Raw genomic sequence first — 13203 nt, 5'->3', positions numbered from 1 at the left:
TAGACTCAGTCTCTATCCCATAAGGGGCTCACAATCTCACCTTTTAAACAGAGACATTTCTAAGCTCACATATATCTGCTTAAACCTGAATGGTTGTATTTCTTTGCATCGCAAAGTTTTGGGATTCTAAAGCAGTTCAAAGTAATTTTGAAACTGGGGTGTTATAAATATGTTTTGTTTTTGTTTCAGGTTCCTTAGAATGCTATGGGTTGTTAGTCTTAAGACTAGTTTGAAGATCTTTGGTTTATGGATATTTCTTCTATTCACATTTTGTGAATAAGAGGCTTCTATACCTCCAACTTTGACCTACTTCCAATAAGTAACAGTGTTTAAATAATAACGATGGTATTTGTTAAGTGCTTACCATGTGCCAAGCACTTTTCTAAGCACTGGATGCTTGTGTCTTATTTTAGTGACATCAACTAGGTTAAGATTCAATCACTTGGGGATCTAAAGGATTCCTTTTTTCCTGATTTAAGGATAATTAGATGCTTGGCTCTTCTTTAAACTTCTAAGCTCTATGATGTAGAAGGACTGAAATGCCCTAACCAGCTACATTCATTAATAAAATGCACTGGTCAGGCAACCACCATCATTTAGTGGTATCTAACACTGAGTTGGTGAAGTACTTTCTTCTCTGTGGATTGTTTTGGTATATCCTGTTCCTTCTGTATGTGGGAAGGCATCACTTGCATTTGCAGACATTAAATTGTATGCATCATGTTTCAGTGTTCCCTTATAGTTATTTTTATGGTATTGTTATTATTATTATTATTATTGGTATTATTGGTATTTATGGCATTTTTAAGCACTTACTATGTGCCAGGCACTGTACTAAATGCTGGGGTAGATACAAGTAAACCAGGTTGGTCACAGTTTGTCCCATATGGGGCTCATAGTCTTAATTCCCATTCTACAGATGAGGTAACTGAGGCACAGAGAAGTAAAATGACTTACCCAAGGTCACATAGCAGGCAAGTTTCAGAGCAAGGGTTAGATCCCGGGTCCTTTTGACTACCTGTCCTGTGCTCTATCCATTAGGATCCTTCTTGTTGGAACAGGAACTGTGTCCATCCTGAATATCTTGTATATACCCCAGAGTTTAGCACAGTGCTTGGCATGTAGTAAAGGTTCAAGAAATACCACACTTAAAGAGAGAGGATTGGAGGATTACTGCATCAGTTTACTTGATAAATATGTCCAGGTTAGAACCATTTTGCATATAGATGTCTTTCACCTAAACCACAATAATTTCCTGAATTAGTTCTCACAATATCTAACTGGCCAAGGTCCACTCCCTGGGGCCAAAGGGAAAATGTGGCCAATGGCATTGAGCAACAGAAGCCTGAAAATGTACAGTTATGTTTACAACTTTTTTAACTTTATTTCTGGTTCTGGGTTTCTGTCCCATTATTAATCTTCACAGCTGGTTTACAGCCTTATAGGGGACCTTGTCTATGGAGGATTATATATGGCTACAGAGGGTGGATGTCTTCTAAAACGATCTCAATGGGAACCAACCAAAGTGTTCTTTTTCATTGACGGTGCTCTAACCTGCCCTGGTCTTTCAGTGAAGTTGGTGGGAACTCGAGCATTGATGATTACTGCAGATATTCTGTCTGGGTTGGGATTCATCACTCTGCTCCTTGGACTTGACTGTGTGAAGTTCCTCCCCGATGAACCTAACATCAAAGACCGGCTCTGCTTTGTGGCTGGCATCACAATGTTAATAGCAGGTATGGGTGTGTGAGTTAGAATGGACATGTTACCCAGAATGTGAAGTGAGGGGAATACTATAGGGGAGGAAGTGGAGATGAGGTTGAGGTACAAAGCAAATATTCATGTCAGCTTCTAATGCTGCTTCATTGGTGTAGTTTGGAGATGCTGCAGTGATTCATTATCGATAGTGTGGAATTTCTTTATCAAGCATAAATAGATCAGCAAGAAATGGATATTAATTCCTCTATTTTTAAAAAGTCTTTAAAATAAATGAATGGAGAAGAGTTACTGAAAAATGCTCATCTGAACTTTTCTCAGTGCCATCTAAATCAACTCCCTGTTCTCTCAAACCCACTTTTGAACAAAAGGTGCAAACTCGCATGGTATTCCACTTTAATCACCCAACCAGTCAATAAAACTCTGCCCTCCCACTGTGGACAGGGAACTGAACACTGTACTAGATGCCAAAGACATAGAAATAGTCCCTGCCTGTATCTCCAGTAAGTTTACAATTTACCAGGAGAGTCCAGCCAAACACAAATAAGGATACATAAAACATATGTGATGGAAATGTATGAACAGAGTGATGTAACGACCTAAACAGATTGAACATATAAACATATTGTACAAGGAGACACACAAATGCTGAGGAATTTCTAGAATAGACTGAAATAAATGGAGCCAGCTGGAATCAGGGATGATGCTGAGTAAGAAAGTATTGGTTCTTTCAGGCATTTTGGCACCCATCCAGACAAGTGACCAATTCATTGAATTTGATAAAATAACATAGACTATGGAGCCTATGTATTTTTCCATTAGATACTAGGCAAAGGCAAAAATGTTCTGTATCTTCAATCTCTGTGATTCTCTGTAAGTCAGTCAGTTGCTCCTGTTAAAATCAATTAAATTACCATTAGGGAGACATTTAACCCAGGGGAGTGATGCACTTTCTATGCATTAGAAAACTCTCACATCTGTTTCCACTTTCTCACTCTTCACAGGTGTTCCAGGGATCATTGGGTCAGTGTGGTATGCCATTGATGTCTATGTGGAACGAACCTCTTTGGTTTTTCACAATGTGTTTCTGGGGATTCAGTATAAATTTGGCTGGTCCTGCTGGCTTGGAATGGCTGGTTCTCTAGGATGTCTCTTGGCTGGGGCACTGCTCACCTGCTGCTTTCATCTCTTTAAAGGTAAAGAAAACAAAAACAATCCCACAAAGTAATACTTAACTCAAATGAAAGAGCACTATACCTTCTCCTATACTTTCCACTATATAATTCAAATCAGGATGGTGGTGTTTGTTAAATGCTTACTAGGGACCAGACACTGTACTAAGCACTGAGGTAGTTATAGAATAATTAGTTTGGACCTAGTCCCTGCCCCACAAGTGTCTCACAGTCTTAATCCCCATTGTACAGATCAGGTAACTGAGGCCCAAGAAGCTAAGTGACTAGTCTGAAGTCATGCAGTAGGCAAGTGTTGGAGTTAGGGTTAGACATATTTATTATTCTATTTATTTTATTAATGGTGTGTATATATCTACAATTCTGTTTATCTATTTTGATGCTATTGATGCCTGTCTATTTTGTTGTCTGTCTCCCCCTTCTAGATTCTGAGCCCATTGTTGGGTAGGGATTGTTTGTATCTGTTGCCAAATTGTACTTTCCAAGTGCTTAATACAGTGCTCTGCACACAGTAAGTGCTCAATAAATATGATTGAATGAATGAATGAATGAAAGCCAGGTCCTCTGACAATCAGGCCCATGCTCTTTGCAATAGGCCCTTCTGCTTCTCAGTGACATCAGAGTTCCTAAGCACTTGGGTATTTATCTTTTCTGATCTAACCTTTAGCAGTATGCACATATTTTTATGCTTTATTGCTTCTTTCTATGTGATTTATTTTAGTGTCTGACTCCCCAGCAACACTGTAAACTTGGTGAGATCAGGAGTCATTCATGACTATCATTTCTTTTGTGCTCTCCCAAACACTTAGTACGGTGCTCTTCATTGAATAAGCCTCAGTAAATACTTATTGATTGATGTATTGTCCTGTAATACTCATGAAACTCCAGTGTGGGTATATTCCTTAATGGGATATCCTCATTTCAGAGAACTCCAGCAATTCTCACTGGAGATCAGTAAAACCCAAATCTTAGTGATCACCTTGAAATTATCTTTTAGTTTTTAAAGTACCCAATTTATTTTTTCTTAAAAAAAATTCAATTTCTTTTAGAATTTTGCTTTATATTACATTTGTCACTGAAATGAGAATAAACTTGTATAAATCAGTTTGAACAAGTCTAGGCAGTTTAGAACAATTTTATCTGTTGTGTCATATAATGAATTAGTGTTTCAGTAGACAATTGAGCCATTAAATTACACGCGCTGCCTAGAATTCCTCAACAACAACTCTCTCCTCGACCCCCTCCAGTCTGGCTTCCGTCCCCTTCATTCCACGGAAACTGCGCTCTCAAAGGTCACCAATGACCTCCTGCTTGCCAAATCCAACGGCTCATACTCTGTCCTAATCCTCCTCGACCTCTCAGCTGCCTTTGACACTGTGGACCACCCCCTTCTCCTCAACACGTTATCTGACCTTGGCTTCACAGACTCCGTCCTCTCCTGGTTCTCCTCTTATCTCTCCGGTCGTTCTTTCTCAGTCTCTTTTGCAGGCTCCTCCTCCCCCTCCCATCCTCTTACTGTGGGGGTTCCCCAAGGTTCAGTGCTTGGTCCCCTTCTGTTCTCAATATACACTCACTCCCTTGGTGACCTCATTCGCTCCCACGGCTTCAACTATCATCTCTACGCTGATGACACCCAGATCTACATCTCTGCCCCTGCTCTCTCCCCCCTCCCTCCAGGCTCGCATCTCCTCCTGCCTTCAGGACATCTCCATCTGGATGTCCGCCCGCCACCTAAAGCTCAACATGTCGAAGACTGAGCTCCTTGTCTTCCCTCCCAAACCTTGTCCTCTCCCTGACTTTCCCATCTCTGTTGACGGCACTACCATCCTTCCCGTCTCACAAGCCCGCAACCTTGGTGTCATCCTCGACTCCGCTCTCTCATTCACCCCTCACATCCAAGCCGTCACCAAAACCTGCCGGTCTCAGCTCCGCAACATTGCCAAGATCCGCCCTTTCCTCTCCATCCAAACCGCTACCCTGCTAATTCAAGCTCTCATCCTATCCCGTCTGGACTACTGCACTAGCCTTCTCTCTGATCTCCCATCCTCGTGTCTCTCTCCACTTCAATCCATACTTCATGCTGCTGCCTGGATTATCTTTGTCCAGAAACGCTCTGGACATATTACTCCCCTCCTCAAAAACCTCCAATGGCTACCGATCAATCTGCGCATCAAGCAGAAACTCCTCACCCTGGGCTTCAAGGCTCTCCATCACCTCGCCCCCTCCTACCTCACCTCCCTTCTCTCCTTCTACTGCCCAGCCCGCACCCTCCGCTCCTCCACCACTAATCTCCTCACTGTACCTCGCTCTCGCCTGTCCCGCCATCGACCCCCGGCCCACGTCATCCCCCGGGCCTGGAATGCCCTCCCTCTGCCCATCCGCCAAGCTAGCTCTCTTCCTCCCTTCAAGGCCCTGCTGAGAGCTCACCTCCTCCAGGAGGCCTTCCCAGACTGAGCCCCTTCTTTCCTCTCCCCCTCGTCCCCCTCTCCATCCTCCCGTCTTACCTCCTTCCCTTCCCCACAGCACCTGTATATATGTATATATGGTTGTACATATTTATTACTCTATTTATCTATTTATTTATTTATTTTACTTGTACATTTCTATCCTACTTATTTTATTTTGTTGGTATGTTTGGTTCTGTTCTCTGTCTCCCCCTTTTAGACTGTGAGCCCACTGTTGGGTAGGGACTGTCTCTATGTGATGCCAATTTGTACTTCCCAAGCGCTTAGTACAGTGCTCTGCACATAGTAAGCGCTCAATAAATACGATTGATTGATTGATTGATTGATTAAAAAATCAAACTGGGGCTCTTTATCTTGAAGCATGTTAACATGTGGGTTTGTGTCTTAGTCATGACTATAACCAGAACCAGGTATACCAAGTGAAAATATATCTGAAAAAGCCCATCTCACTTGGGAGAAATCTCCAATAATTTTCTAAATGAATTACTTATGTGAGCATGTTATGCTTTAGCAGGCTGAACGTTTTCTCCTGAATATTTCAGAGGTTGTGTCTACCTGGTAATTGTAATTTCACATTCAGTTCAAAACTGTCAGTTCATTTAGGGAGATGTGTGGCAATAATGTGAAGGAGAGCAGAGCACAGTTAAGAGGAAATGATTTCTGATGGTCAGGTAAACATGAATCAATGTGCAAAGAAAAACCAATGAAAGTGAAAATGATCCACCCCATACCCCGAAAACAATGTGGAGAAAATGGACAGGCCACAGAATGGTATTCTTTCTCTGCTTGTCCACACACTGAACAGGTTGAAATGTATTCATGCCACGTTAGATCCCCCATCCTGAATCCTTAGCATCTCTTCTGATATTCCAGATACTTCAGCTCTGACACAGCCTACCTCAAAGATTTACCTTCCATCAAGTTTGTTCTCACTTCTTATTTGTGTCAAACTCCAAAGTTCCTTCAGAGTCACCAACTAAATTGCTTTGCTCCAGGCTACTAAAGTATACTCAGATTGGCAAGCCACATTCATGGAAGGTTGTGGCCTAATGGAAAGTGCACTATCCAGGGGTCTGGAGATAAGGGTTCTAGTTCCAGCTCTTCCCCTGGCCTGCTTTGTGACCTTGAGCAAGTAAATCAATCTCTCTGGCCTCAGTTTGTTGACCTGTAAAATGGATATAGGATTGTGAGCCTTGTGTGGGGCAGAGACTGTGTCTGATCCTATAACTTTGAATCTACCTGTTGAAAGTTGAATCCAGTTGCACTTGGCCCTAGCAAATACACCAGGAACATTAGGGGGAATGATATAAATCAATCAATGGTATTTATTGAGCACTTACTATGTGCAGATTAATGTGCTAAGCACTTGGGAGAGTAAAATATAACAGAGTTAGCAGACACATTCCCTGCCTGCAATAAGCATACAGTTTAGAGGGATACAGAGACACACTGGACATTTCAATATGATTCTGGCTGCTCATTCTCAGTCTCTTTTGTGGGGTCATCCTCTGCCTCCCATCACTTAACTATGGGAGTCCCTCAGGGTTCAGTTCTGGATCCCCTTCTATTCTCTATCTACACCCACTCCCTTGGAAAACTCATTCACTCTCATGGCTTCAACTACCACCTCTATGAAGATGATTCCCAAATCTATATCTCCAGTCCTGATCTCTCTCCTCTGCAGCCTCACATTTCCTCCTGCCTTCAGAACATCTGTACTTGGATGTTTCACTGATACCTCAAACTTAACATGTCCAACTAGAGCTCCACCCAAACCCTGTCCTCCCCTTGAATTTCCCATCACTTAAGACAGCACAACCCTCCTTCCTAACTCACAAACCTGTAATCTCATTATCCTTGACTCTTTCTGTCAATCAATAAATCAATCATATTTATTGAGCACTTACTGTGTGCAGAGCACTGTACTAAGCGTTTGGGAAGTACAAGTTGGCAACATATAGAGACAGTCCCTACCCAACAGTGGGCTCACAGTCTAGAAGGGGGAGACAGAGAACAAAACCAAACATATTAACAAAATAAAATAAATAGAATAGATATGTACAAGTAAAATAAAATAAGTAAAATAAAATAACCCACATATTCAATTTATCACTAAATCCTGTTGGTTCCACCTTCACAACATCACTAAAATCCATCCTTTCCTCTCCATCCAAACTGCTACCACATTGATCCACACACTTATCCTATCCTGCCTTGATTACTGTATCAGCCTCCTTACTGGCCTCCCTGCCTCCTGTCTCTCCTCACTCCAGTCAACACTTCACTCTGCTGGCTGGATCATTTTTCTACAAAACCATGCAGTCCATTTTTCCCCACTCTCCTCAAGAAACGCCAGTGGTTGCCCATCCACCTCCACATCAAAAAGAAACTCTTTACCGTCAGCTTTAAAGCACTCAATCACCTTTCCCCTTCTTACCTTACCTTCCTGATTTCCTCCTGCAACCCAGCCCACAAACTTCACTCCTCTAATGCCAACATACTCATTGTACCTCGATCTCATCTATCTTGCCGCCAACCTCTCGCCCATGTCCAGCCTCTGGCCTGAATCAGCCTTTCTCCTCATATTTGACAGACTATCACTCTCCCCACCTTCAAAGCCTTATTCAAAACATATCTCCTCCAAGAGACCTTCCCTGACTAAGCCCTCATTTCTTCTCCCACTTCTTTCTGTGTCACCCTTGCACTTGGATTTGCACCATTTATTCACCTCTCCCTCAGCCCCATAACAATTATATGCATGTCTGTAATTTATTCATTTTTAATAATATCTATATCCTCCTATTGACTGCTAGCTCTTGTAGTCAGGGAATGTGTCTACCAACTCTGTTATGTTTCACTCTTCCAAGCACTTAGTACAATGCTCTGTACACAGTAAGTGCTCAATATATATGGCTGATTGGTTGATGGATTAGTGGCAACTGACAGTTTTGGATTCAGGGCAAGCAAAAGCAATATTGGAAGGGTTGGGGCAAGCATTAGCAGGTTTGGGGACTGAGAATGTTTTGAGGGTTTTGAGCCAGGCAGAGATACAGCTGTGTAATTCTGGTGCTTGCAAAAAAAAAATTCATATCTATTAACTTTTTTATTTGTCTTCTCAAAATAGATATTGGCCCTGGAAGACATTACTCTTATTCCAAGAGGACATCATATTCAACTGCTGCAAAATCAATAGCAAAGACATATGAACCCTCTCGAACAGAGACAGCCAAAATGTATGCAGTGGATACCAGAGTTTAGACATCTGTGCAAATCCTCGATAGAAAACTCATTTCCCCTTTCTCTGATCCATTCATATTCATCTATTCTAGCAACCATTCTTCTCATTCATAAAAATAAATCCAAAACCTCCAGAAAAATCCAGAGGTTACAGTCTCATGTCATAACTGATGGTCTTTAATTTGCAGGACACTTTTAGGTTCAATTGTAAATTTCAGTTGAATGAATGATTCAGCATTGTGAAAAAAATGAGTCTTCTAAATCGCAACTATAACATCAAAGCCAGCAACTGGGCAGGGATAGTGTCTACCAACTCTGTTGTATTGTTCTCTCCCAAGCACCTAGTATAGTGCTCTGCACACAGTAAACACTCAATAAATGCCATTGATGGACTGATGAATTGAACTCGTTCACACAGCATAGACAAAATACAGCAAAGTGCCCACTAATATTGGGACATAAAAGGTAAAAAACCTTGGAGTATTCCCCCAAAATTCCAATTTTGAAGATTGTCTACTATCTTGTCGCTTATAACAGAAGAAATCTGTTGAAGGGAAACTACAAATTCTCTCAACTCTCCTGTAAAATATATGCTTTATTGTGACTATAAAATCTATTCTAAAGAATGATGAATAATGATTGAGTTGCATTCATATTCAGGACATTATCATGGTTATGATTTTACAACAACAACAGAATACTTGGTTACTATGTTGTATTGGAACTGGGAGAGAAATGCTCAGGATACTTATAAAATTTTATTTCAAGTTTGATGAGTCTTGTAATCCACCTGTTTAACATTATCATCTACTTGACATTCATTTGAGATTTAAGTTCTGAAAGGAAGTATTAGAATCATCAAGTTTGATGTGTTAACCAAGTTTTTCTTCCCCCATGGATTAAGTATTTGTGAAAGTGAGATTTGAACTTAAAGAACCCATTCCAGTAAACCAAGTTTGAAACCAATATTAGCATTAAGGGACATTTACTATTTTCTTTTTACTAATTGTTTCAGGGATTTATTTTGTATTTATGAATGTTCTGGAAGATAATGGTGATATTTGAAATGTGTGAATGGCCTGAGTCATTTTTACTATTAAAATAAGTTTTGTATATACCTGGAGGAATCTGACTCTTAGATGTTTTGTTTCTTTGGAGGGTTTTTGAATCATACTAACCCAAACTGAATAAAACATATGTCCTCTTGGTAGGCAGCCATCACAAACATCCCCAAACCCCATAGAGAATAAGAGGAAGTGCTCTGGTTGTGTCCACCTTGGCAGTGAAATATTTTGATTCTCCACCACTTTTCCCTTGCTCTCCCAACCCTCACTACCCCCCTTCTTTCATCCAATGGGAAAGGAATGAGCTGAGCCTGTGGCAGGTCCAATCAGGAGGGACTGCTGCAGCTAATAATAATGGTATCAACTAGGTACTTACTAGGTGTCAAGCACTGAGCTACACATGGGCGTAGAAACAATAACAATCAGACCTGAGATAGTCCCTGTCCGATATGTTGCTCAATCTAAAAGAAAGATATATGACTGGACGGTCTCCCAGTTAGTGTTGCACATCACTACACTAGCTTTTCCGTGCCACTCTGGAAAATAGTTAATAGTAACTGTGATTTGCCTCCAATCCTATCCCTTTTCACCTCCTAAAAGCATTTGCACCTAACTTCTTCCCCGTGCCTGCCACCTTAAACCACTTGCTCTCTGATAGTTCCCTTCCCTTTGCCTTCAAACATACCAGCCATCTCCCCAGTCCTCAAAAAAACCTCCTCTGGGGCCCAGTGCACTCTCCAGCTCCCTTCCTACCTCCCTCCTTCCATTTCTGTCCAAAGTCCTCTATTGCTTTTTCTGTTCATTGCATACATGCTGCCTCCACTTCCTCTCCTGCACCTTCCTACTTCACCCTTCACACTCTGTTTGCCCTCTTCAGTCCGTTCTCTCCTAGGTCCCAATGAGCTCTTATCTGTCAAATCTAACAGACTTTATCCTAATTCTCCTTAACATCTTGCTTTTTTGAGAATATGGACCATTCTCTTCTCTTAGAAGCACTATCAAAACTTGGTTTTGCTGACACAGTTCTCTCCTCTTCTTACCTCTGTAGCCAATCCCTTCTAAGCATCTTTCACCTTCTGAATGAGAGAGTGGGTGTAAAGGAATAGAGTAGAGAACCTTGATCAGAGCTCTGGGGAATTACTGTGATGAAAAGATGGGAGACAGGAGGAACCAGGAAGTGAACTGGTGAAAACTTTCCTCTTTTCATTTAAAGGTTATGTTACTTTGCACAGCTTTCATGAAGAGAGCAACAGAAACCTGGCCATGGGAAAATTATCACTTGAAGAAAGATTTACAAAGTCCTCCTAGGATTCTTCCTTAGAAGAGAAAGATATTCTGTAAGAATTATTTTATTTTCTGATGAGGAGAGGGGAAGTGAGTTAAGTGTTTCAGGTGTGGGGGATTTTTTTTTCATTTTGTTGAGCAGGTTTCCATTTAAAATATAACCTCCAATACTGCCATCTAATGGCCAGAAAATTCTGACTTTATAATTCTATGCATTAATGACATTTTCAAAAATAAGCTGATCTCAGGTTTCTGAAAACAAGAGTAGGAAATGTGTCCATTTGACTAATGAATAAATGCACTATAAAAGTTGGCTGGCCTAACCTCTAACTGAGACTTGGAAAGGCCAGAGATATACAAAGCTAATGAATGTGTTACCAGATTTTTTTTTGGTTTTCAGTTATTAGTATTAAGTATAAACCTGAAGAGCAGCACATTTAAAGTAATTGTCCTATTCTTTATTAATAGCTTTTAGCCATCTATTTCTGATATTCTAATACTAAGGCCCACAACCCTTTATGGGATCCTGGTGTCATTTACAGGATTCTAGAATGGATGGATTCCTGACATTTTTTTTCAGTTCTAATTGTTTTGAGACACTTAATTAATCAGGCAAAGGCATTTATTGAGCATTTACTATATGTAGAGCACTGGACTAAGTGTTTGGGAGAGTACAATGCAATAGAGGTGGTAGACCCAATCTCTGCCCACAAGAAGCTTACAGTCTAGATGGGGAGACAAACATTAAAATTAATGACAGATGGGGGAAATTGGAGAGCTAAAGGTTGTGTATATAAGTGTTGAGGAGCTAAGGGTGGGGTGCCTATCAAATGTTTAAGGGGTTCAGATCCAAGTGCATAAGTGATGAAGAAGAGAAGGTCTTAGAGAAGACCTCTTGGAAGGGACATGGTTTCAGGAGGGCTTTGAAGGTGAGAGAACTAGTGGACTGTCAGACATGAAGAGGGAGGGAGTTCCAGGAAGATGTGGCAGCGAGATCCAGGTACTGAGAATTGGTTGGTATTAGAGCAATGAATTGTGTGGTCTGGGTTGTAGGAGAAGGAGAACTGATGGAATGCTATAAAGCACATGGCAAGCTGTTCTTGATGTGGAGGTGGATGGGCAATCAATTGAGGTTTTTTATGAGCTAAGAGATTTGTACTGAAAGATTTTTAAGAAAACTGATCTGGGCAGCAGAGTGAAGTATGGGTTAGAGACGGGAGGGAGCTAGAGCAGGGAGAGACAGAAGACACCAAGGTCAGAGAAGAGGCTGATTAGGATAAGTATTTAGAACAATGTGGTAGCAGTTTGGATGGAGAGAAAGGGGTGGATTCTTTATTCCTTTAAGCACTTATTCCTTTCCAGAAGCTACATGATGTTGGTAAATAACTATTCTTCCCTTTTCCAGTCACCAAATAGAGGTACAACAGCAAAAAGTGAAAATAGTATTTCAAACCCCAGAATCCTGTGTTTAATTCACTGAGAGTTGCCTTCTTTTTGCAAATCATCCTGTTATCATTCAACAAGACCAAAAAATGAAGATACCCAGAATTGTGGAGCAAAGCCCTTGTCAAAATGCCATCACAATGACTTAAAATCCATGTTTTCCTGCTTCTATCCAAATTATCTTTCTTTGGCTTTCTAAGCACTTTTTAATGTAATAAACCTTACAGAGAAGAATTGGATTAAGCCTGCTAGAAAGTCAAAATGGATCCTGGAACTTCTGCTTCCTCTGAGCCCTGCAATAATTGATCTCAGGTGGGAAGCTTTACCTCAAAGAAATCAAGTGCTAATGAATGGTAGAACCATATCCCATTTCCCCAAGTGTCTGCTACAAGCTACTTGTCTGGGAACCTCATTTAGAGAGCTCCAATTTTTTTCATATCAGAAGAGATTTTTAAAAGCTACTACTGTAAAAAAGACATATTTTTACATGAAAAAAAATACTGTGGAAGACAGTGTGCCTGGATAGCCCCAACTTGTTAGGCTGTGTTCCCCAAATAACAGCTTGACAACCTTATGGTGCAGTTGATTATTAGCCAAACACGAAGCAGGTCTGCCTCATTTAAATGCCCCCCAAAATAAAGTACACAAAAAATAGAAATGCAAAAGGGAAGACCTAAGTGGTAGAAAGAAAACAAAAAACGTATTTTCCCTAATACTTATAGTCTCATTCTGAATCACAGTCTCAATGTGCTCTGCGCATAGTATGCACTCAATAAATATGATTGATTAATGTTAAAAAATTAT

The 13203-nt window shown here is 40.8% G+C and overlaps 1 protein-coding gene across 1 annotated transcript in view; it reads left to right on the top strand.

The window, feature by feature from the left end:
- CLDN16 (claudin 16) overlaps positions 1-8790 on the top strand; it is a 35315-nt gene extending 26525 nt beyond the window's left edge. Inside the window, exons 3-5 of the mRNA XM_038749637.1 lie at positions 1572-1736; positions 2721-2912; positions 8496-8790. Coding sequence (XP_038605565.1) covers positions 1572-1736; positions 2721-2912; positions 8496-8629 — 491 coding nt within the window. The 3' untranslated portion in view covers positions 8630-8790. The remainder of the gene's footprint in view (positions 1-1571; positions 1737-2720; positions 2913-8495) is intronic.
- Positions 8791-13203: the final 4413 nt, after the last annotated feature.

The sequence above is a fragment of the Tachyglossus aculeatus genome, chromosome 7 (assembly GCF_015852505.1).
Source record: "Tachyglossus aculeatus isolate mTacAcu1 chromosome 7, mTacAcu1.pri, whole genome shotgun sequence".
NCBI lineage: Eukaryota > Metazoa > Chordata > Mammalia > Monotremata > Tachyglossidae > Tachyglossus > Tachyglossus aculeatus.
The sequence above is the reverse complement of the archived record's forward strand: the minus strand, read 5'-3'. Positions and strand labels throughout refer to the sequence as shown.